This window comes from Pseudorca crassidens, chromosome 5, assembly GCF_039906515.1.
Source record: "Pseudorca crassidens isolate mPseCra1 chromosome 5, mPseCra1.hap1, whole genome shotgun sequence".
NCBI lineage: Eukaryota > Metazoa > Chordata > Mammalia > Artiodactyla > Delphinidae > Pseudorca > Pseudorca crassidens.
In genome coordinates, this window is record NC_090300.1 from 18,632,851 (window position 1) to 18,659,494 (window position 26,644).

General features: G+C 41.3%; 1 protein-coding gene across 3 annotated transcripts in view; it reads right to left on the bottom strand.

Moving 5' to 3' along the window:
* ARHGEF26 (Rho guanine nucleotide exchange factor 26) overlaps positions 1-26,644 on the bottom strand; it is a 157,625-nt gene that overhangs the window by 67,840 nt on the left and 63,141 nt on the right. For all 3 annotated transcript variants that reach the window (XR_010943426.1, XM_067737463.1, XM_067737462.1), the window contains exons 7-8: positions 4,595-4,747; positions 1,323-1,452 (exon numbers count right to left, since the gene is read on the bottom strand). Coding sequence is in view for 2 of the 3 variants with exons in the window: in XM_067737463.1 (XP_067593564.1) it covers positions 1,323-1,452; positions 4,595-4,747 (283 nt within the window). In the remaining variant the exon portion in view is untranslated. The remainder of the gene's footprint in view (positions 1-1,322; positions 1,453-4,594; positions 4,748-26,644) is intronic.

Below are 26,644 nucleotides of genomic sequence, written 5' to 3' on the forward strand. Positions count from 1 at the left end.
AACTCTTAATTCAAAAAGATACATGCATCCCAATATCCATAGCAGCACTATCTACAATAGCCAAGACATGGAAGCAACCCAAATGCCCATCAGCAGACGACTGGTTTAAGAAGATGTGATACATAAAATGGAATATTACTCAGCCATAAAAAAGGATGAAATAATGCCATTTGCAGCAACAGGAATGGACCTAGAGATTATCATACTCAGTGAAGTAAGTCTGACAGAGAAAGATAAATATTACATGATATCACATATGTGGAATCTAAAAAATAATACAAATGAATCTATATACAAAACAAAGGACTCACAGACACAGAAAACAAACTTATAGTTACCAAAGGGGAAAGGAAGGCAGGAGAGGGATAAATTAGGAGTTGGGATCAACAGATACATACTACTATACATTAAATAGATAAGCAACAAGGAGTTACTGTAAAACACAGTATATATCTTACAATAACCTATAATGGAAAATAATCTGAAAAAATATATATGTATAAAACTGAATCACTTTGCTGTACACCTGAAACTAACACAACATTGTAAATCAACTATACTTCAATTAAAAAAAAAAAGAGAGAGACTCTTTGCCCCTCTAGCTGGATGGGAGTCATGTCGGGCCACCCCGTTCTCTCACGGATGCCCCTGCAGTTGCAGCCCAGCCAGTATGTAGCCTCCTGAGCTACCGTCTGGCTGTCCTCCCAGCTGTGTTTCCCACCAGGCAGTCTCAACTCTTCTCCCAGCCACATCTTACCACTATTCAAAATCACATACTTGTTTTCTTCATGAATGTTTCCTAAGATAAGACGGATGCCTGGACTTTCCTCACTCATCCTGAGCAATGCAAAATAGGGCAGGTTTATGCCCTGTGATTCTGTAGAGGACCTCCTTCCTGTGCGAAATGGAAGCACCTCAGCATCTTGGAATGTGACAGGGAAGGGATCTTAGTGGTCAACCAGAGGAAACTGAGGCCCAAAGAGATTAAGTGACTTGCCCAAGGTCACAAGCCTAGGGGATCAGCCGGAAAAGGAATCCGGGACTCCTGACTACAAGAAGTCAATATTCTTCCCATTTCAAAAAATGTTAAGAAAATGAGGGATAATCTAACTTCTTCAGAGTGACCCCACAAGCCTAAATTGAAGATAATTTCCAAAGATATTAGACACAGGTGGGACTTTCCAACTGAACAGCACCTTCTCACTTAATTGGGGAATTTTATAGAAGGGATATAATTTAAGTGGGGTAAGAATAATTTTCTTAATCGGACTTGCAGCAGCACAGCTATCCACAGAGGAAAGAGACACCAGATCACATCTTACATCCATCAGCAGGGGAAGGCGGGTCACCCTCTGCATGGGGAGAATGAGAAAAGAGATCATGGGTAAGTTCCTACAGTCTTCGTGGGACTCGATTCGGGACAAAACTTCCTTAAAAGATGGGTTGGTGGCTCTGAGGAAAAACAAAGAAAGACAAAACTTCAAAATACTTCCTCTTCAAGTTAAGAAGTAAAAATGTACAATAAAATATTGTGATACATTCATATATTATCAATGATTTTTAAATATAGAAACAACAAACACATAATTACATAGAGAGACATGCATGGCTTATCTGCCTTTTACAGTCAAGACTGAATATAAGATATAAATTTAAGGGAACAATATGAACAATAAGATGAAAATGTATGGGCTAGAAATTTTTAAAAGTAGAAAGTAAACTAATGAAGAAGCAATGGTATCATAATGGTGAATGTACACATTATAAATTAGTATACACACTGGAACTCATATCTGATAATCTATAAACATTCCATTTAAAAGATAACACATGTTTTAAGCCACTTCTCTAGCCCGAGATAATAATCTAAGAGAGAAATGTCAGACTGGATTTACTTACTAGGAGGCTTTTGGACTTTTTCAAAGCTTCTAAGACAGAAAACCTTCTGATCATGCCAGCCAGAATATTCCTCCTCTCCCACTGACGTTAGAACAGTGTTAATACTGCCAGAACATTTTTACAGAATTTAGCAAGATACATCGACAAAAAGGATCTCATGTGGAACCACCCTATAACTTTCAGGGAAGGCCAAGAGGGGATTCCAGGAAGAATGGAGCCTCCGAAAGGGCCCCAGCTTGCCAAATGAAAGATCTAGTATTCAGTAAAGACAGAAGTCAAACCGAGGTCTTCTGACTTTCAGTGGGTCCCTGACACTGTATCTCTCACTCTGTCACCTCACTTCACCCCAAAGGGAGCTCTGAGGAGTTCCAGGGTGACTTCTGAGGAGGGCGGGTGGGGTGGGGGGAGGCCAAGAAGCGGGGTAGTGGCAATTGGAACCTTTTTGAAAAAAATACACTTTGAAACTTGGATGGCTGGGTTCAAGGCTGCTAGAAATAAATTAGGAAATACCCAGAAGAACAAAGTAAAAGAATGAATACAGAAAGGTTTTAATCTCATTTTCTTAAATTGAGGAGTTTTAGGTTTCCTGCTAGCTTTGAAAAGATTTTTAGGAAGTTAAAAAAAAAACAAATTCTAAACCAGTTGCATATTTAAATTACTTAGGCCCCAGGCCCCCCTCCCCCACCCACCCCCCCACCTCCAAAGATTCTGATGAAACAGTCTAGGAGGCACCCTGGGCATTGTTTGTTGGTTCTCAGATTCCAAACGGCAACTGAAGTTGAAAGTCACAGCCTTAAATGTAAATTTATATCAACTGCAACAAAGTTTCTGAAAACACAGCTACTAATTTCCATGTGAAAGCTCCAATGATGGTATCACTGAGCAAATTTAAATAAAACCTTTATTTCTCAAGAATTACATAAAGTACAGCAGTACCTATTCGCATTTTTTGAAATCCTGCAATACAAACTGAAATTTAGCTCTAATTCCAGACTTTGTTTTCACACATGTAACTTGGATTTTCCAACAGTTACAGAGTAACCTTTACATCAGCAGTTCCCATGGGGGATGGAGGGGAATTTAGGGAAAGTGAGGGTTGTGATTCTCCATCCCCCACCCCTGCAAGGGATGTCAGGCAATGTCTGGAGATATTTTTGTTTATCACCACTGGGGTGTGGTGGTGCTATCAGCATCTTGTGGGCAGGGGCCAGGGAGGCTGCTAAACATGCTACAATGTATAGGGCAGTTTCCACAACAAAGACTAATCTAGGACAAAATGTCAGTAGTGCCTACAAACCCTGCTTTGTACTAATAGCCTCCTTTGACGTTGGCAGCTGTGGGTTTTCCACCCTGCCTGGACGAGATTTTAATGAGAATGTGGAGGGGGAAGGGGCATAATCAGCCTTTCTCACCAACTTGGGGGCTGTTTCTCTAAGCAGCCATGAGGTGATCATGACCACAGGGTCTCACACATTGCATAGAAACTGACCTGGGTTCCATGCTGCCGTCATAAATGCCACAACGCACAGGAGGGGAGGAGAATGATGACAGCCAGTCAGCCCTCAAACTGAGTTTACAGCAATGTACAATTGCACTGTCAAATAGACAGCCCCTTGTGATAAACAAGCCCCCGACCCCGGCAAGAAAGCAATATAGACATTACTGAACCATCGCTGACTCTTTTAAGGATAGAGATAGCATATACATCACAAAATGCTCAGTAACCTAAACAGACAAAGGGAAAAAGTATGGGGGGAAATTTAAAGTTTAATTCTTTTTTGTTTCATAGTTAAAGCCTTTAAGAACTTTTTTAAAAAAACTGCCTTCCTTCAGACCTTCCCCTGCTCTCCTTAACCCCTAACTACACCGAGGGGGAAAATCAGCAATTCCTATAAACAACTGAATAGAGTTGTCATTTGAATGGAGGAAGATTAGGATACTTGAGAAAGCTCTGGCTCCTAGGCCCTAGTTCAACCTACTCAAAAACTCTATCTTGGCCTCAGGCTACTTAATGGTCAAATAACAGCTTAGAGAACAATCTTCTCACCATTTAGAATGATAATCACTGATCACCAACTCCGTGTCTTGCAGCAATTAAAAAAAAAAAAAAGAAGGAAAACAGCAACAAACTACAATTTCATAATTGCTTTAGAGACAAAATTCTCTACAAACTGGATTTTTTTTAATCAAATGCCCTCACCCTAAAAGCAATCCTCTTAATCATTTCTCTCTGGGCTTCCCTGGTGGCGCAGTGGTTGGGAGTCTGCCTGCTAGTTCAGGGGACACGGGTTCGAGCCCTGGTCTGGAAGGATCCCACATGCCGCGGAGCAACTGGGCCCGTGCACCACAACTACTGAGCCTGCGCGCCTGGAGCCTGTGCTCCGCAACAAGAGAGGCCGCGACAGTGAGAGGCCCGCGCACCGCAATGAAGAGTGGCCCCCGCTCGCCGCAACTAGAGAAAGCCCTCGCACAGAAACGAAGACCCAACACAGAAAAAATGGATAAATAAATTAATAAAAAACTCCTAGCCCCAACATCAAAAAAAAAAAAATTTATAAAAAGAAAAAAAATTTCTCTCTGGAAAATAGATCATCAGGAGGCATTTCTAAATATAATTTAAGAGATCCATTAATTTCGATCTATGTGACCTAATTAAAATGAGATAATTAAAACTGTAACACTCAATATTGCTTACAACAATTTTTGTAGTGTCCGCTGTTGGTAGACTTCATTTGTGCAGTATTTCACATATGGGTCAAATGTGGATGCTGTGTGTTTTTCCACAATGTCACTTATGTCATCTATGAAAATATTATTCTGATGTCTTGCTTCCAACTCTGTAAAGAATCTGGAAAAAAAACAAAGAAAATCATTTACACTTTCTTCTGTGTGCTTTAATAGACAACAGATCATCCTCATGTAATACTATTATACGTACAGGATTTGAAAATATCAACAGTACACGGTACCAGAAAATACAAGAAAAAAACTATAAAAGAGTCTAAATTTAAATCTATCATATAAAGACCTTATTACTTCGTATGGTTGGCTTAAAACATTAATAATCCAGGGCATTTCTGTGCTTTCAGGTATATTTTAGAATGTACAGATTTCACTATTTTTCAAGAATTCCACAGATACTAGGAGGGGGACAGGGTTCATGCTTACATATTTTACTGTATTGAAAAGCATATGAGCAAAACACCTAAGTTAGTGCCTAAAAAATAGGTGTGAAACAAACCTAGTTCTGTGTCCTTTCTCTCAAAATAATCATTTCATTTAAATCTAATATATGACATTTAAATGACTTCGTATATGACTGAAGATTGCGATTTAGAGTTGCCAGTGTGTGTGCTGTGTGTACTTGCACACACATGTATTGTGTCTAGTCCAGTTAAAATTAAATTTCAGATAAACAATGAATAATTTTTTAATACAACCATGTGCAAATACTGCATAGGACATCTTGGATGTCTTGTATTTTTTTCTGGCAACCTTAGATTGCATCCAATTTTAACAGAACATCAACTCAGATATTTGAAACAGAGTATTCTTGCTGAAAATGTGGTCCAGTGACCAGCAACATTGGTATCATCTAACAGCTCATCAAAAATGACAGCTCACCAGAAATGCAGAATCTTGCCACCTACCTCCCCCAATCTGAACCTGCATTTTATCAAGATCGCCCGATGATGCGAATGCACACTAAAAACTGGGATCTTCCCTAGAGCACACTTCCTGAGCAAGTTCAGAGCGGCAGGAAAAGCTGGATAGAAATAACTATCACACAGGACTAGAGCATTTTCTTTAAAAGTGTGATGAAGGCGAAACCAACAATGTCTAATGTTCACTTCTGGAATAGTAGTACAAGGGAAGGTTAGTTTTCCATAAGCCCTTTAGCATTTAGCACATCATTGCTCCTTACCAGTTTTCTGGGTGGACTCCATAATATAAAATTCAAGGCACACGGTGAATGAGACACCAGAGATTTATGTGAGATGATTAATAGTAAACACAGGCTAACATTTTCTCCCATTTATATCTCACTTCTTTTCAAAGAAAATCCTGGCACTCAAGTAAAAAAATTAAGAGGTCTTATTTTTATAAATGTACATGTACATTAAACTCATTTTAATGTAAATTGTATTAGCTTGTCATCATTATCTATTCTATTTTTAAAAGTCTCCATAGGAGCTTAAAAGACAATGAAATGCATTTTAACTCCCTAGAAGAATAAATCTATTTATATTCTGGGTAAACATCTACATTTTAATTGCCTTTAAAAGGGACTTAGGGAAAATAATTAATATGGTTCCCAACTACATGGTCTCATCATCCAAGCCCCTTGTTTAAAACAGCAGGAGGGGCTTCCCTGGTGGCGCAGTGGTTGAGAGTCCACCTGCCGATGCAGGGGACGAGGGTTCGTGCCCCGGTCTGGGAAGATCCCACATGCCGCGGAGCGGCTGCGCCCGTGAGCCATGGCCGCTGAGCCTGCGCGTCCGGAGCCTGTGCTCCGCAACGGGAGGGGCCACAACAGTGAGAGGCCCGCGTACCGCAAAAAAAAAAAAAAAAACAGCAAGAGGAGCAACTGAAAGCACACTTTGCTGGACTATTTGGTTTCCTCCCAATGGGATCAGGGTTCATACACACAGTTCCTAGACAGCAGGTCAGAAAAACACATCTACGTTTCAAAACTCAGTGACTTCATGTCACTGTGTCACTCTGAGTTTATTAAGATTCAAATAAAATGTCAAACCCTCTCCAAAAAGTTTCAGAATTTCAAAAACATCCAACTTCAAACCCTATACAAACAAAAACCATGTTTCTTAAAGAATATTTTCTATCTAGACTGGTCCTTGACTTCAAGAAATTTGTGATATATTAAGAAGGTAAGAATGATAAACATAAATGATATAGGAAGGAAAAAATGCTTGTATATAACTAACTACATGTTGGAACATATATGCATACGGGTGCTGGTGGCAGTAACTTTTTAAAAATTATATGAACTATATATTTTTCATTCTGGAAAAATATACATTTTAACCATTTTCAATGGCTTTAATTACATTCACAATATTGTGCAACCATCATCACTATTTCCAAAATACTTTCCTCACCCCAATCAGAAATGCTGTACCCATTAAGCAATAATCCCCCATTTCCCCCTCTCCCCAGCCCCTGATAACCTCTAATCTACTTTCTATCTCTATGAATCTGCCTATTCTAGATATTTCTGGAATCATAACAATATTTGTACTTTTTGTCTGGCTTATTTCACTTAGCATAATGTTTCCTAGGTTCATTCATGTTAAGGGATATACCAGAACTTTTTCCTCTTTATGACTGAATAATATTCCATTGTAGGTACATACCATAATTTGTTTATCTGTTCATCTGTTGATGAACACTTGGGTTGTCTCCACCTTTTGGATATTGTGTAATGCTCCTGTTAACATTCCCATACAAGTATCTGTTTGAGTCACTGTTTTCAAATCTTTGGGATATATATCCACAGGTGGATTTTCAAGCTCTCTGACTCTGCCACTAATAGTATATATCAAGAAATGATAGTATAAAACCAAGAATCAATACAGAATAAGCTGAGTTACATGCCAAGGAAAGATTATTTCCTTAAGTGAAGGTGGAGTAAGAAACGATCCTTTACCTCCTGACACTCAGAGTTGAGTGGCCCATGGGAGGCATGGAACCAATTAATTGCGATATAGGACTTATTAACAGAAACATACAGTGAAAAGCTCAGGGCAGGGCGTGAGGTGAGGAAAGGTGTGAGGAATCATCAGGGATGAGGATGGCAATATGGAGAGAAGGGGGGCAGAGCACTGCAGGCAGGGACACAACGTGGGCACAGGCGTGAATCTCGTTGGGAAAACTGTGGGGTTCAGCGAGGCAAGGTGTCGACCACAGGAGGAACAGGGGCAGAGAACGAGGGCTGCAAAGCAAGCGGGTCAGAGCTAGACTATAAAGGTTTCACTGTCTACTGAGGAACTTGGGCTTAATCTATGTTATGGATAAGGAGAACCTGCTGGATGGACATGCTGAAGCCATCCAATCAGACAGAGACAATTGAGACAGAAGTGGCGAGAGACAGACCATAAGCAGGCCAGTAAGATGCTAATCTGGGCAAGTGAAAATAAAGCCTTGGCAGTGGGAAATCAAAAAGAGAGGACACATTAGGGTAATAATTTGGTGGGAAAGTTAATAGAATAGAGAAACTCATTAGATGGAAAAGTCAAGGAAGACATTGTGGTTTCTAGTCAAAGTTTCTAGCTGGGCGTCAAAGTTTCTAGCTGGGCATCAAGGTGGGTCATGAAACTATTCAGGTAGACAGGGACTTAGGAGGAAGGGGGAGAAGCGAGAAGAAAAGAGTTTAACTTTCCCTGAAAATATGCATGTGTGAGAATTCAGAGCCACAGGAATTCTAGGTATTATGTAATCAGGACAAGTTCGTTTTTAGCTGGTTTTCATATAAATGCAAAATATTTGTAATTTCTTTTAGCTCCAAGTGTCGTTTAAGAAAATGTTCAAAGAAAATTGAAAAAATAAGAAACCATTCATAAGGTCATTATCATGTAAATCTAGGAAATAAATATCTTAGCGGCAAAGATCTCTTCCAATTTCTTGTCTTCAGCTAACTGTTACAGTCTGAGGAATGCAACTACATGACCAAAAACAACAGTAACTTGGCTTTTCCCAATGAAAAGGAAAATTCATTTATCACTCTAGAAGGTTTGCCAAAGTACAAGATTAAAAACAAAATACTAATGAAATATCTATGCTACTTATTTTAACATAATATAAACGAAGCCACCCATCTTTTATTTAGACACTGGCACAATTAAAACATAATTCAAAGCTTTCTATGTTAAATTATATCGGTTATTTTTGGCAAATTTGCATATTTTACTAAGTGAGCTGAGCTACAAACAGGCCAAGAAAGTATTACTAAAGAATGAGGTATTATTTCAATAACCAAGAAAGCCAGAGAGCCAAATGAAGCAAAGAGAAAAGCATTCTGCTTCCCTACATGAAACTTGAATGAGTCTGTGAAGCAATTTGGCTTACTTGAAGGATAACTTTTTAATGGAAATCTACTTCAGCCCAGTGAATTTTTCTTTCTGGCACAATACCTTCATTATTTCCTCTTTGTAGCATTACCAAAATGATCATGTTTTACAACCAATCACGTTACACAACCTTTCTTTTTTTTTTCCCACCAAAATTCTAATGTCATTATCGCTAACGTCTAGATTTTGAGAAACCTCTGATGAACCAGGAAAGGCTTCCTGGAAGCACTGCCTCTTAACCAGAAACCCAGGTTAGCCCTGTTTGACTGTTGACTCACCATCACCAGCATCCGGTGGCTCTGAATTCTCACAGATGCGTATTTTCAGCTATTTGACACGTCCAAAGGAAAATTAAACTGCTTGCTTCTTGCTTCTTCTCCCTCCACCTAATCACATCCATACTTCACATGAGCACTGCAAATGACTGCAGCCTGCCCGGGTGAGCTCCTTGGCTATGCAGAGAAAGGTCAGACCACCAAGAAACACAAGGGCGGCCTCCCAGGAGGTGGGGACTTCAAGATGAGAACTACACGGCCATGTTTGAGGAGCTTGCTCAAGGCCTGTAACCTCTCCTCTAATACTTCCTAGAGCTGCAGGGACCGGATACTCCTTAGGCTTTTTGTGGTTGCTTTATCAAGTGATGGTCTTAAATGTGGCACTCCATTTTCAGGGAAAAAACAAAGTCAACAGTGATGTAGCCGCTTCTGATACACCCAGCATATACTTTTGTGAGCATCACTTTCTCCCTTCCGTAGGAGGCCGAAAAGACCTACAAATTGAGGCTAAATGTCCCCATACCATTACTAACAGTCTTCTGAAAATTCATCAGGTCATGTCATTGGCATGTCAGGGACGAGCATTCCTGAGAGCTCTTGAAGACAGTACAGTAAATCCGCCCAGCTACAAAAGAGATTAAAACTTATTTAATGCAGACAACAAATCTGGTTTCATCAGTCAGCCAACAAAATTTCTTCCCATGTGCCTAGCACAGGATGACATGCTTCGGTGGATGTCAAGGAGCAAACAATTGATAATCATGACCGCCAGTCACTGTGCCAAGCCCAGGGCTTCTCATGCACTGCCTCATCTAATTTAATCCTCAAGCCAACTTTATGAGATGGCCAATAAACCCATAAGAAAACCAAGGCTAAGAGTACTTAAGTCAAAACTTGAAACAACTGGCCTCAGTTTGAAACCAGAGCCAGAGGCTTTCTGAGTCCAGAGCCTGTGTTTGAACTACTACACCTACTGTAGCCTCTGCTCGCAGGTGCCCACTGCTCTGTTACTACTGGCCAGCCCTCAACCTAGACATCCAGAAAAAAGGCTAACAGCTGGAACTGAAGAAGAAATATATTACTTTCCAAAAAGACCAACTGTTTAACTATCTCAGCAAATAATTTACACACATCAACACAGTGAAGACTTTCACAGTAGATTTATCCTAGGGCAAGATATGCAAGACGGCAGAAGAGCCGACAGCCTCCCTAGGTGCAGCCTCCAGGAGGGTGGCGGCCAGCAACGTGGTCTGATCCCCAGCCACACAGCATGAACAAATACTGTTTCATGGGTGCCAGGTGAAACCCTCTGGGAGTCATCATCTTAGCCCTCCCTGTTCCCTGCTGCCTCCCCTTTGCCCCACTCATCCTTCAAGTCTCAGATTAAAGTTCGCCTCTTCCAGGAAGCCTTCCCTGACCCTTGTGGGCTGGGTTAGGCACCCTTATTTTATGTCCTAATAAACCTCTGTGCTTTTCCTTTGGTGTACCTACTATTATCATAATTAATTATATTATGATTTTGTTTACCTTTGTCTCTCTTAGCAAGGGCTAGAGGACAGAGGTCATGTCTGTTTCGTTCAACTCTATATGCTCGGGACCTGGCCGTAGCACCTGGAATACAAAAGACAGCCAAATATTTGATGCGTGAATACATCGAATTTGTGTTCTAAACAAATTAAAGAAAATGATGAAGATGGAACCCGTTCAAGGAATTTTGTTCTGTTGCTTTTTTACCAAGAATGTAACCCCTGCAAAGAAGTCAGGCTCTACCTTGCTCTACTCACTGGTAAATCAAATCAGTATATATTTACTGACCACAAATGGAATTCCCAGAGCTATTTGAGGCACAGTGAAGGTCACCAGTGAAGACAACGAACTCCCAGCACAAGCTTTTACAATCCTGTCCAATAGGGTCACTAAAATGAGACCCAGTTCAGCCCACGCTTCTTCAATGCCAGCTGCGCTTACTGAAAACCCTACCAGACCGGCCCCTCCCTCACCTGATGTAGGGAGGATTCCAGGCCACTAAGAAGCTCAGCACTGAGCGCTCTAGCTGGAGAAGCACAGAAAGCAGGGCTCTGGTTATAATCAGCGCTGTCCTGTGCCTTTCTCGGAATGGCATCCTTTTAAGGTACTTTTCCTTCATTAATATCCATCTGCCTAAAGCAAACTCAGACCATTCCCCGATACCTTCCTCACTTGAATGAGCTGTCAGTCTACGTGGCTGCAGTATCCCACCAGAGAGGGTCATATTCACTTATGCTGGAGACATGTAACATACCAGGCAGGTTTCACATGTCTAAATGGCTATTATATAATAAAATATCTTCACTAAACAAAGAAATATTCCAGATAAGTGGCAGCAAACTATGTGCTGCTGGAAATACTTTCCTAACAGAGCAACAACAGAACATTCTGTTCTCTACCAAAATGAAATTCTATTCTGCTGTGGATAAGTGAGATTTGGGGCTTATTTGTTTGGGTTTGTTGGATTTTTGTTTGTTTTTTGGGAGTTGGCTTTGCTTTGTTTTGTTTGTTTTAGTGGTCACGTTGACACTAAAGCATCAATTTCTTTTAATACATTAGGTCAGGAAGAGCAAACGCATGGCAAGAGTAACTCCACTTAGCCACGGCAGGCATCACTGATGATGGTGCTTTGCCCACACGCAGAAGCTGTACTCCAGGCAGCCATCATCAATCAATCAAAATCAGTGATGAACAAGATGAAGCTCATCTATGAATCCTTCACCAGACTCACACTGATAGGAAATCTGTTAATTCAACAGAAATACAGGGCTGTTGCTTCTCAGTGAGAATACCCTACATCCTGATCTGGTAAAGGTCTCACAGGGTTTCCTCCCCAGCAGACTATACATCTTCTCCCATTCCATTTTAGTGTTCTCTGAAATTTTCTCTCTGGGTTGATAATAAAGGGATAAGGGTTGAATTAAAAATGGGAATGTGGGAAGAAATGTTCTCAACAAAAATGTTCTGGTAGCCCTCATTCCCATCCTGAGAGCTACTGTTTGATCCTTAAAATCTCTAGGATGGTTTTTGTTAAAAGATTCTCATCATCCCGTCAAAACCTTTAAAATCGGTCTTCCCTGGTGGCACAGTGGTTGAGAATCTGCCTGCTAATGCAGGGGACACGGGTTCGAGCCCTGGTCCGGGAGGATCCCACATGCCGCGGAGCAACTGGGCCCGTGCACCACAACTACTGAGCCTGCGCGCCTGGAGCCTGTGCTCCGCAACAAGAGAGGCTGCAACAGTGAGAGGCCTGCGCACCGCGATGAAGAGTGGCCCCTGCTCGCGACAACTAGCGAAAGCCCTCGCACAGAAACAAAGACCCAACACAGCCAAAAATAAATAAAATTAAAAAATATATAAGAAGACCCCAAGATCACTATTTAAAAAAAAAACCTTTAAAATCAACCTGGACATATGACGGAAAGGACTGGGGTGAAGAGATAAACAAAGGGTTTTCTTACCCTTAATACCACACAACACAGAGCCTGCTAGGTTTAAATACAGCTCCCCACAGACACTTTCAGTTCAGGGCACCCAGCAAATCCCAAAGAAGAAAGGTGGAGCTGGGGGCCGGGGAAGGGAGGGGCATGGAGAGAGTACAGAACCAAGGGTCCTGGAGACTCCCTTGCATCGGTTAAGGCTCCCATTTGTTTAGCCCTTCCTCTCAGGGATCATACCCGTGCTAGAGAGAACAGAAACAGGAGCACACAAATATAGAAAACCAGTATGTTTAAAGTTCTTGAAATTTTAATATCATTAGACCAAGCTTTTGCTTAAAAATGAGAATTTAAAGTACTTATCATATGAATCTACTTCACAGAAGCTGGAGGCAAAAGGTCTTGTTCCCATGGTAACCTTCTGCACACCCGATTCTTTTGTTTCAGCACTACTCATGCACTCCTCCACATTTCAATTTCTCCCAGAAATGAAGATAACACTCTAATGAATGAATGACAGGAAGCCTGTGCCAACACTCTTATCAAAACGTCCTGAGAAGAGAAGAAAGCTTGTGTATGCATGGGCCTGGGATGCTCTGAGTTATTACGGACAGTTTTGCAGTTTTTAATTATGTTTTTTAAAAATTTGAGCACAACTATACATTTCCATCTAAAAGAAAATCACACCCCCACTCCCGATTTTATATATGACTGTGAAGACTGGGACCGAGTATGCCTGGTTCATCACTGGATTTCCAGGACCTAATAAAGAATGAGGACTCTATAAACGTGCTGACTGAATCAATATCAGGTACCTATCATTCCTCCTTGCCCCACTGTTAAAGTACTGTCTTCCAAGGAGAGGAACAGTGATAATATAAAACATGGATCTCCCAGGCATGAGTTAATAACTTCAGGCATGAGTTAAATGATCAGGGTCCTCACAAGGTGGGCGAGCTGGGGTGAGGCCGTGCCAAATGGCCCATACTGCTTGGCAAGTACGGCAGGTGGGTGTTTATGCTCCTGACACAGCATCCAAGACAGAGGGCTGTAACCTCAAGAATACTTTTGCTAACCCACTGCCTAGCCAAAATTCTTTGAAAACTCCAGACCTAGAAAAGATTTATGGCTTTCTGAGGAACTGTTTCCTTTTATTAGATGACAGTTACATAACCAATGCTGTGACCCTTTCCTCTTTGCTGCCTGGAAGGGTGTTGCTGTGTTTAACCCTCACTCGTAGTAGCTCTAGCAGGAGAGCTGGCTGGCAATGCTGACTCCCTGCATCCTTGCCTTGTCTCCTGTCTCCCACTCAAACAGTGCACTGCACACATGTCACTTACTGCAAGTAGACTTGAGCCTTTGGTGGATGCAGTTGGAGGATAAATTATCGATTACAAACAAACACACCCAGAAAATGTGGATTCTTGGTTACTGCTTGGAAACAGCACTGAGAAAGAATTTATAGAACGTTGGAACAAAGTCAAATAAAACAATGACATCTTCTCATGCTGAAGCCCCCTTTCCTATTATGAACTGGTCATTCTGGAATCAAATCAGCACAGGGAAGAACATGTTTGCCTTCAGGCACTATTTCCAGATCCTTTTTGGGTGGCACCCTTGGTATTTCAAGTCAGAATTCAATCCACAAGGAAGAGTAACATTTAAAATAAGCCCCAAATCTTTGCATCTTGGTTTTTCTTTATTAAATATGCCCCCAAAAGTTGTCTTCCTAAAAGGAGGAAATGCTTCCTACTGCTCCCATCAGCTTCATCAAGAAGAAAAAGGAATCAGGACACAGAATTCTGAAAAGCTCTAGAGGTTGGTTTCCTAAGCCATAACCTCCTAAGACAAAGGATGCTTGTCTGCACGGCGGGGGGGGGGGGGGGGGGCGGGGGGGGCGGGGGCGGGGACGGGGGGGGGGGAGAATTCCATGTCTTCGCTGACATGTTTCAAACCTGCTCCAGTTTATCAGCAGCTGGCTCCAGTCTGCCCCTCTTCACACAACCCTCTCCTTCACCTTTCATCAAGGATTTTTAAAATACTTTCTTTTTAGATGGTTATTAGCACAGGTTGGCAAAGTAGCCAAAGAATAGGATCTATGGGGTAAACAAGTTCTTATCCTGGTCTTAAGTGGATTTGGGATAACAATAAATTTGTTTCTTCATTTATGAAAACGAAAGGAACCGAGCAGAGAAGACTGGGTCAGCCATCAGTCCTGCCGCATGCAGCAATCAGCTCAAGAAAGACCACTGGCAACACGGGGAAGCCGGAAACATGCCGGGAAGGGGGAACAGATCCTACGGGCCAATGGTAAGGGGGCGTGAAGGCATGAAAAGGGAGAACATGCAATTATTAAACCTCCAAATCACCTCGTCAATATCAAAGATCAGGCTTTCCACTTTCTTTCTCTCAACCTTTATGCTTTCCTCCAACATTAGCTATATGTGACCTCTTATCTCACGAGTAAAGTCCATTAGATAATAATACCTGTAAGTAAATACACTTCCAGCTAAAGTCCATTTTGCACTGTACCTACTACAGCAAGGCTATCGTGCACCATTACATCACACTGCTGGAAGATGTATACAGGATATTGGTTAAGAGTGCAGGTTCTGGAGCCAGATGGCTTGGGTTCAAATCCCGACCCCCTCTTCTGCTAGCCACGTACCCTTAGGCTACTTAACGTTTCCATGCCCTATTTCCTCATTTATAAAGTGGGAACAATAATGGTATGACTTCATGTGGTTCTCATGATGACTAAATGAATTTAAAAATGTTAAGTAGTTAGAACATGGTCTGGCACCTGGTACATGCTCATCAACATTAATTATTACTTAAGGTACAAAAGAATGCCTTTCCCTCCTGTGTGAATTTATACAATCCACATGTCTTTTAAATAAAGCCAGTTGGATTCCTTTTTTCTTCTTTTTTAAATTTAATTTTATTTATTTATTTTTTTATACAGCAGGTTCTTAAGGTCAGTTGGCTTTCTTGCTTTTGCAGTCCACTCTGTTCAAGGACAGCAAGTCTAGCTCCTATATCTCCATCAGTTAAGTCTGGGTGGACAGGTGTAATACCATCCCTCCATACACCGAATCGTTCAAAGTCACAGGTATGCACTTCCTCATCAACTTCTTAAGAACTGTAATAGGCACTTATCAATGACAAAATTAGAGGAGGATTAGCTCAGTCCTTTATAGGGTCTATGTGTTGGTACCTCCTTGGTGAGTGGGAAAGCAACAGACCAAAGCAAACTGACAATATGCTGTCGAGAAGTGGTGGAACATATATAAACAAACACTGTTCTTAGCCTTGGCCTCCTAGTCATTGTGAGGAAGAAGTCCTGTCAATTAAGAGGCTTTAAGCCAGGCAAGGCCCAGACAAACTTGGCAAAAACACAAAGGGCACCATGTTTATTTTTAGAGTCTCCTTTGGTAGGCTAAGTAATGGCCTCCAAAAATGTCCACATCCTGTGAATACGCTACCTTCCGTGGTCAAAGGGACCCTGCAGATGTGATGAAGGATCTTGAGATTGGGAAGGCATCCTGGATTATCCAGGGGGGTTCAATGTAATCACAAGGGTCAGAGGCAGGAAGGTTAGAATCAGAGAGAAGATTTAAGGATGGGAAGCAGAAATCAGAGAGGAAAGAAGGCATGATGCAGTTGGCCTTGGAGATGCAAGAAATGGTCAAAAGCCAAGGGATGCAGGTGACGTCTGGAAGCTAGAAAAGGCTCAGTAACAAATCTTCCCCTAGAGCCTCCAGGAGGAACCAGCCCCAACGACACCTTGACGTTAGCCCAGTGAAACTGACTTCAGACTGCTGACCTTCAGAATTACAAGAGAAAAAAATCTGTATTGTTTTAAATCACTTAGTCTGGAGTAGTTTGTGACAGCAACAATAGGAAACTAATACATCCCCTTAATCTGTTTTAAGCCTCTCCCTCTTCTAACCTCCTGTTTCCTCTCCAGTATCCAACATCCACTGTCTGCATTAAGGCGTCCTGATTCTTATGGGCCCAACTTTAGAGCTTCATCAAGTCTAGAAAGCTGGAGGTTCCAGACCCAGCTCCCTCCCCTACTCATTCATTCAGTGACTACTTACGTAACACCTACTATGTACCAGGCTCTATTCTAGGCACACAGAACACACAGCCCGAGGCAATTACAACAAAAATCCCTGCCTTCATAGCACTTATAATCTAGTTCCTAGGGAGGTGAACCCCTCCTTGTTCAGCTCCCTTGGGGCCCTGCTGGAAGCTGGCACAAATAGCTATTAACACCACAGATGAAAAACAGAACAAAACACTTTCTCTTTTAAGTCCTCCAAAAGACACTCTAAAAAGGCAAGAGATTTTCACATTAGGTGACCAGCAGGAAGGAGAAGAGGGGGGTGGGGGCAGGAGTGGTACATACGAAGGAAGATGGGGGGGGAGGGAGACGCAAGAGGGAGGGGATATGGGGACATATGTATACATATAGCTGATTCGCTTTGTTACACAGCAGAAACTAACACACCATTGTAAAGCAATTATATTCCAATAAAGATGTTAAAAAAAAAAAAAAGAAAGAAAGAAAGATAGGAACTAGCAGGTTATGCCCAGGGAATGTGGTGATGGACTTGTTCATGGTAGACTTTCAAAGGGGTCCACGACACAAAGAAGTTTAAGAACCACTGGTTTTGAATCAAAATAGTTTAAATAAAGCTGAATTTCTAATTATTTGAGAATTTAATTATATCTTATTAAATTAAAAAAAAAAGTCTTCTAACCATAAGTTAGTTTTCTATGCCTGTGAGTCTGTTTGTGTTTTGTAAATAAGTTGATTTGTGTTATTTTTTTAGATTGTTTAGAAAACAAACTTACATTTACCAAAGGGGAAAGGAGAGGGGGACAGATAAAGTAGGAGTATGGGATTAACAGATACATACCACTATATAGAAAACAAACAACAAGGATTTACTGTACAGCACAGGAAACTATGTTCAATATCTTGCCATAACCTATAACAGAAAAGAATCTGAAGGTGTACATCTGGAAAAAAAAGAAGTCCAATTATAGAGTTCAATGTCCATCTCATCTATTTCACATCCTACCACAGTCATTTCTCCTTCCTTTCATTATCACGAAGGTCACTTCCTTACAAAGAGGTCTGATTCACTCCAACCCTGTGCAATATGACTTTTGCCCATTTCATCCCATAAACATTACTTCCCTAAAAATCACAAAGTCTGAAATCCATTATTAGTTACAGCTTGCTTTTTTTTTTAATTAATTAATTTATTTATTTCTGGCTGTGTTGGGTCTTCGCTGCTGTGCTCCGGCTTCTCATTGCGGTGGCTGCTCTTGTTGCGGAGCACGGGCTCTAGGTGTGCAGGCTTCAGTAGCTGTGGCTTGCGGGCTCTAGAGCGCAGGCTCAGTAGTTGTGGCGCACGGGCTTAGCTGCTCCGTGGCATGTGGGATCTTCCCGGACCAGGGCTCGAACCCGTGTCTCCTGCATTGGCAGGCAGATTCTCAACCACTGCACCACGAGGAAAGCCCACAGCTTGCTTTTTAACTTAAATAGATAACTGTAAATGTTTCAGAAGAAAACAATTTTTACTGGAAACTATGATAAATAATTCAAAAATTTGCGTTTCAGTTTAATACACGTTTTAATGATAATATTAATATATTAAAATTGTGTATTCTTTGAATATAATGACATTTTACTTTATAATTGTTTAGATTAGCACTATCAGATAGAAATATGAATCACATATGTGAGCCATATAAGTAATTTAAAATTTTCTAGTAGTAACATTAAAAAAGTTAAAAACAAAAAGAGAACCAGGTGGTTAATTCTAATAATTAATTTACCAATACAGTAAAAACATTATCTTTTCAAAATATGATCAATATAAAAATTATTAATGAGATATTTTACATTTTTTTCATATTAAGTCTTGGAGTCAGTGTATAGTTTACACTTATAGCCCATCTCAATTTGGACAAACCACATTTCAAGTGCTCAATAACCACATAAGGCTAGTGGCTGCCACACAGGACAGCGCATCTTTAGATCACTGAAATCAAAAGAAAAATCAAATACGTGAAAATCTTTGTTACAACTTAATTTATGTTTTTGTTGAAATGAAGGCAAGGAAATAAAATGTCGTGAAATGAAAACTGAGAAATTACTGGAGGATGAATTATAAATGTAGCCAGGACCTAGACTGGGAGGAACTCGGACTGCCATGTTCAGGTAGTTTCAATTCCTTCCTTAAGTAATAGAGAACCACAGAAGTTTCTTCCATTTTAGGAAAGTAACCTAGAGGTAGCAGGGTGAAGAACAGGATGTAGGGCTGAATCAGGCTGAACTGAGTGCAAAGAAGAAGGCAAAGGAGGCCAACCACAAGTCTACATATGTGATCCACTTAAGAGAAGAGGAGGCTGGCAGTTCCTCAAAATGTTAAACACAGAGTTATCATATGACCCAGCAATCCCACTCCTAGGTGTATACCCAAGAGAAATGAAAAAGTATGTTCACACAAAAACCTGTATACAGGGCTTCCCTGGTGGCGCAGTGGTTGAGAGTCTGCCTGCCGATGCAGGGGACACGGGTTCATGCCCCGGTCCGGGAAGATCCCACATGCCGCAGAGTGGCTGGGCCCGTGAGCCATGGCCGCTGAGCCTGCGCGTCCGGAGCCTGTGCTCCGCAACGGGAGAGGCCCCAACAGTGAGAGGCCCGCGTATAGAAAAAAAAAAAAAAAGATCGCATATTATATGACTCCATTAATATGCCATATCCAGAATAGCTAAACCCATAGAAACAGAAAGTGGACTGGTGGTTGCCTAGAGCTGGAGAAGTTTGTGGGGAAATGGGGAGTGAGCGCTAATGGGTGTAGCGTCTCTTTCTGAGGTGATGAAAACGTAAAGTTGATTGTGGTGATGTCTGTTCAATCTATGAATATACTAAAACCCACCAAATTATACAACTTAAATGGGTTACTTGTATGGCATGTGTATCATTCTCTCAATAAAGCTCTCTTAATAAAAAGCACAGAAGCTGGAAAATGGACAGAAGGGGAACAAGTTGATATCCATGCATTCTGTTCATGTATAGAGCTCTCCTCTCTTTTCCTACTTTCCCAGAGAGCAGATTCTGTGTGTGTTTCATCTCTTTTCAAGTGATTCTTACGAAAAGTCCCAAGGTTTAAATAAACGAGAGCTGTTCTGGTTCAGGCCAGGTCAGGAGGCCCAGAGTCCAGTTGTTTGGACCAACACCCAACTTGGCTGACCCTAAAGTGCCTTCAGAGAATTCCAGGCCCCCAGGAATGCAATGTGAAACCACTCAGTGGATCCAAAGGGCTGAGAGATGTGGGAATGTGAAGCATCTTTGTAGGGTTAGTGGGGCAGCGGTGGGGAGGAATCCAGCCAGAATCTCCCAGTCACACCAGGGAACGGCAGACAGCGTGTCCACACCAAAGCAGCCCTGCCCCACTGCTCACGCCTTCAATCCAAGTGACAACTGTCAGCCTTCTGCCTCCTCACCATATAGACTCCCTCGTAAGAGTGAGTAATGGGTTCATTTATAGAAAGCTAAGAGAGGTTTTTTTTTACATCCTCCCATAAGGCTTTCGAAGAGCATCAATGACGCAACTGAGTCCAGAAGAGTCAAAATGACCCAAAACTCTTACCTTGCCTTTGACCACAATCAAGATGCTGGCAGGCTTTAACTTTCTCTAATAATGGTGAACTTAGGATTGCAAAATACATTATCTATTCCCTTAAAGAAATTTCTACAGCATGTGTACTTCTTAAATCTACATTGCCTGGGGCCAGTCAGTAACCTATAAACCATGAGCACTCACATTTCACCAATGTTTGTTTTCTGTTTTACACCCGTATCCCTTCCTTCTCTTATTTCTCTACCAAAACCCTGGTCCCCAAACACACATCTTTTGCAATGGTATTTTCCTCTCCATCATATTCTCCATCTCTTTTTTTTTTTTCCTTGTTTCAATCCACTTTTAAAGAACTTACCAAAACCGCTTCTAAAAACTCTGGTTCCCTCACCCACTTCCTCTGAACCATCAATGAGACCCAGCTGTCCAAACCAAATCTCTAACTGCTGGCTTCTAACCACATAATTGCCTCTAAGAAAAGCCCACGATGCACTCCTCCTCTTGGTTCCTTCCTAACCAGCTCTCTGAGCCACTGTATAAAGCCAGTCTACTGCCTGCACCCACCTACATCCTGCAGAAGGACAATGTCATTGCAGAACCTTCTTTGATTGCTTGTTAAGAATGCTGACACTAGATCACCACAACTGTCATTCACCAGCATACACAGCGGCTGGATTGTAGAGAGGTGACCACTTACAGTTTGCCAGGAGTTTGTCATTCTCTAGTTTTCCCTCTTGTTTTTCTTAATTGATATCTTCACAGTTGTGGAAACGACTATCAAATGCTAATCTAGGGCTTCACTGGTGGCACAGTGGTTGAGAGTCCGCCTGCCGATGCAGGGGACGTCGGTTCGTGCCCCGGTCCGGGAAGATCCCACATGCCGCAGAGCGGCTCGGCCCATGAGCCATGGCCGCTGAGCCTGCGCGTCCGGAGCCTGTGCTCCGCAACGGGAGAGGCCACAACAGTGAGAGGCCCGTGTACCGCAAAAAAAAAAAAAAAAAGAAAAAAAAAGCTAATCTAGACTTTCACCAAGATACATATATATACACTTGCTTTTGGTCACTTCACCAAAGAGTAGCTCCCAACCGTCCTCACTTACTTTCTGCCACAGAAGCAGGGCAGGCTACCAGCTAGCTGCAGGAACTTGAGAAAGATGAAATAAACTGCCTACTTGTGGTTTACTCAAGGGAGAGCTGAACTGTGATCGCTTCACAAGGTGATGGTCTCTAGTTTAAAAGGAATGTGAGCGGCTTCACCTGTAGGAGGGAAGGGACATGCTACTGGAGAGCTGGACTGCAGGATCCAAGTCCTGCTGAGGCATGTGACTGCTCAAGTTGTCAGCAGCTTCTCTAGTTTTCTCTAGAAATTGAAAATGCCCGAGCACCTGTGTTAACAAGGCCAGCATAAATTTCACCTACAGAATTGTTATCTGTTATTACACCTGACAGCTTAACTAGACATTGGATAGTGCTTTACAGTTTCCAAGTGGTTTTATACACCTTTCTATTAAACAGTAGTACCTTTTCCAAGGGCTGTCCTTAGCTTTTAGCTATGTAAAATAAATCCCCATTGGCTCCTTTCTGAAACAAAACATAAATACTTTCTTTTGGGGGGGCAAACTGAAAAATCATAATTCAGCAATAGCAAATTACTCCATGAGAAGGCGTTTCTGAAACAAAAGATCATTTGTGGGTTTTATTATTATTATGGATCAGTGATACACTAAATAAATCGGAGGCAGTCAGCTTTATAAAAAAGTATGCAGAATTTATCTCTAGGAATTTTAAAAGAATTCAAGACCTTTGAAAAATACAATTTTATTAAGGTTTGCTTTTCTTTTATAAATCTTCAGGTTTCCGTATATTAATTCCTTATACTTTTTTGTTTTTTTAAGGTTGGCTTGAAGATAAACAAGAGAAAAAGAAGAGGGAAGGATTTCATTCCTTGGAAAGTTGATGAACATAGGGCATTCTAGGTAAAAAGGGTCACCACCATGACTGCTCTCTTTCTCCAATAGCCTAAATGGCCTATGATAAGCAGCTTTCACATTCTCAGCTCTAAGCGCAGGCCGCAGGCCAAGTCAGACTTGAACAGTTTGATTGAAGTGCAGCTGCAGGTGTGGGGACAGAGGTCAAAAATCTAACCATGACCTTTCACAGAGGCCATTAAAACAAGATGAAAGGGATGCCGTCACTGTTTCTTAGACTTTCAAAACCTGGACTTCACCCTCTACTCTATGACACAGGGTGGTAAATTCAATTTTTTAAAAAATAAACACTTGAAGCATTACAAGTAGGAGACCCTTCACTGGTAAAATGCCGATCTGCATGCCGAGCGCACTTCCACTACATCTAGGACCTCCAGAGACTCAGCATAACAATAGTCTCCATCATCATCTTTCTTTGCTGTGCTTATACGAGGTATGTTTCTCTTATCGAGCTATTTCCTAATTTTAAGCATTTCTCAGTTTTCAGTAGTTGCCTTACCTCCTTGCCAGACTAATACCTAGATGCCAACTCAAGTTTCTTAATTTTTTTAACCAGGAAAAAAAAAAAGTGTGTATATGTATATAAGTTTCCCTGTTCTTTTTTTAAAAAAGGGGGCACTGTTTTTACTCCCATGTTAATACTGTAAAAAAGGCAAATTGACCCGATCCTTTAGTTGCTCTAACGTCAAAAATTTGACAAAGGAGTATTGTTTAACTGAGTACCCATCTAATTTTAACAGAGGGAAAAAATAAAAAGAAATAAGCATGTGTTATTGAAACTTATACAACTGTATTTTCTTAATGCCTCAAATTACATAATATTATAGACAAAGGTATATTTGAAAGTCCCTATGCTTAATTTCCCTAAATCCTGGTGAAAGCATTCACCCTAATACTCAATACACTAATATATATTCCCCTTTCCTCCCCCTCCAATACTGCTAAGTTGATAGAGAGGGGCTCTGAGGGACTTCAAGAGTGTGACCTTGTGCACAGGCATGAGGCCCACTGATTTTATCAGGCTAATTCAGAACAAATGATCAAACCAACTAAGTGACTACCAGAGGTCTCAGGTGGGTGGCTGACGGGTTGAAACTGCCCTACATATGTATGTTTTAAAAAATTTCATGTCACAACTACTGAAGCCCGCGCGCCTAGAGCCCGTGCTCCACAACAAGAGAAGCCACCGCAATGAGAAGCCCGCGCACCGCAACGAAGAGTAGCCCCCACTCTCAGCAACTAGAGAAAGCCCGCGTGCAGCAACGAAGACCCAATGCAGCCAAAAATAAATAAATAAAATTAAGTTATTTAAAAAAAAAATCTGAATTATCTCCCAACACTTAAAAATCAAGAGACTGCACCCACACACCCCAATTTCCCACTTCTCCTGAAATATCAGATCTCAACACTGAGCTCACATCCCCACGGCAGCCACAGTGGCTGCGACCGCACTCACACCCCCGTGTACAGTGACCCCCATCACTCAGGACCATCTCACATCCATCCTGCTTTACTCAGCTCCGTGACCTGGCTGCCAACACAGGGATTTGAATATGTCCCCCTCTACAGAGGGCTCCAGAGTCAGATTGGGCTCTCAGTCTGGCTCATTCCCTAGTATCTGAGTACTGATTACTTGGGTGCCATTTACTCAACCTCTGTGCTTCTCATCCACTAAAAAGATTTATCTCCTGCATAGATCATGGCAAGGATTAAATAACACAAAGTCTAGAAAGGACTTAGCACAGTGCCTGGCACATGGGGCTAAATAAATGGTGACAGACATTGTCATTATTATCATCATCAAATGACAAAGCATCCAAGGGATACCTGAGAAGATGCTAATTTCCATCCAAGTCAAAAGGTTTCTGAAATCACTTTTCCGCCCCCCTTAAAAGTATGCATTATTTAGAAGCAACCTAAGTGATTAAGGACTCATTAAACTTTTGCTTCCATGTACCAGGATCTTGCAAGCCCAGACTCCACATATGTGGAAAAAACAAAAACCTACGTAACCTCTGGTTTTCATTTAATTCCTAAGAAGAGCAACATATTGTTCATCAGAAATACTTTTATGCACGAATCAATCCCTACCCCTGAGACATATTAATATAAATATAAAGAATATAAGCTTTTATCAGCCTGCAAAATGTTAAACTGTGAGGAAGAATTAATTGCTGCAATTAGTATCAAATTTTAACAAATGTAGAGTGGTAACATGTTTGTCTTTCATTATAAAGGCTTTGGAGTTTGCAAATTGCAATAACTGATATCTCTGTAAGAACTATAATTAATTGGGAACTTTCACAGTTCAATTACAGAAGGAATAAAGGAAGAAAAATTACACCCAGCCATCACTTCATAATCTTAATGCAATCTCTGTGAGTCGAAATCAGTAGAAAAGTCTTTTCAATTTATATTTGTAATCTGAGCCAGAAGAAACTAGATGGGAAATTAAGTCCAATTATTTATAGCATGCTGGCAAAAGTCCATAATGAATTTTTAGACAGGCTGGGGGGAAGAGGGGAAAAGAATCCATGGAAACCTTACTAATAAATTCTCTTGCAATGGCGTATTTAGATATTAATAGCACCTGGCTGAACACACCATATTCTGATGATAAGTAAAATGTGTTATAAAGCCTTAAGTTTTTCTCAAATGTTGATGTTGGCTACTGCATTTTGAAAATTGGTATAAACAAGGGCAAAATTATGATTCTTATAAGCATTCTACTTCAAAGTCAACAATAGTAAAGCACAGCCCATCCCTTACACAACAATGTGAAGTTATAAAAGCAGGCACCTTATTTATGCAATAGATGTTTTTATAAAGCTAATATTTTTTGCAAATCAAATCACTACAAATAACCAGGAAAACCCTTGGATGGTTCATTTTGTAAAAAGAAATGGGTGTGGAAATGCTCCCCCTTAGAATGTATCTGTGCTATGTGTGAATCTTAAGCCAACCTGTTTTTAAATACAACCTGTACTTCCTGCATTCAGAAAACAAGTGAAAGCCAGGAAGAAACAGCCATGTCCGCTGCCACAGTGAACCTTCAACAGCAGCATTACTGCCACATAGAGTACAGCTCCCTCTCCTTCTTTTCTCCATTTGGAAGTGATGCCAATTACTCTGATAATCCTCCCTTGGGCACAAAAGCCACAGCGAGACATGGGGGTTCTGAAGGTACATCCTTGATTACTCGGTGAAGTGCAACTTCATCTACTGCTTCCTGTGCAGAACTTTGCATCTCACAGACATAGTACAAAATATGGATCCTCGAAAGGATTCCACAAGAGGTTAATGTCATTCTTAAGATGTTGATTTTTTTCCTTTATAAAGATAGAAAGGGAAAAAAAACAAAACCAAGATGCCACTTGGCTTCTAGAGCACACCATTCTCCTGGGTTTCCTTCTGCCCCCACTGGCTGTTCCATCTCAGTCTCCTTTGCCAGCTTCTCCCCCATCTTCCCAATCTCTTAGAGTTGGAAGGTCCCAGGGCTTGGTGCTCGGTGCTCTCTCCTCCATCTCCATTCTTTCTCCAGTAACTCATCCAGCACCATCCCTTGAAATTCCGTCTATATGCCAACCACTCCCACATATGTCTTCACCCTTCCAACTGCCCCAATCCAAACTTACATATCGAACTGCCTATACAACAGTGCCTCTGATGGCTCACGGCCATCTCCAAAGGTACAGGGCATGTGGGACAAAGAACCACTTCAGAACTCAACACTCTGTTAAAGGCAAAACTATGTTGACAGTAAAAAGATCAGTGGTTGCTAGAGGCCTGGGGAGAGGGAAGGATGAACAGCCAGGCTACAGAGGATTTTTAGGGCAGTGAAAACCATTCTGCATATTACTGTAATGGTAGATACAAGTCATTACACATTTGACAAAACCCACAGACTGTACAACACCAAAAGTGAACCCTAACGTAAGCTAGGACTTTGGGTGATAATGATGTCAATGGAGGTTCAAAAGTTGTAACAAATGGGCCACTCTGGTGGGGATGTTAATAATGAAGGAGGCTATGCTTGTGGGAAGTTGGGGGGTATATGAGAAATCTCTGCACTTTCTATTCAATCTTGCTCTAACCCAAAACTGTTCTAAAAAGTAAAGTATATTTTAAAAAAATACAGCTCAACAGTGAATGAACAAAGGGAAGAAAGACACCTAAGAACTCATCACTCCATTTCTGTTCCTCTCTACCACAATGTATTTACAGCAACTCAGCTAGAAAGGTAATGCTTTTCCTAAAAGATCTCCAG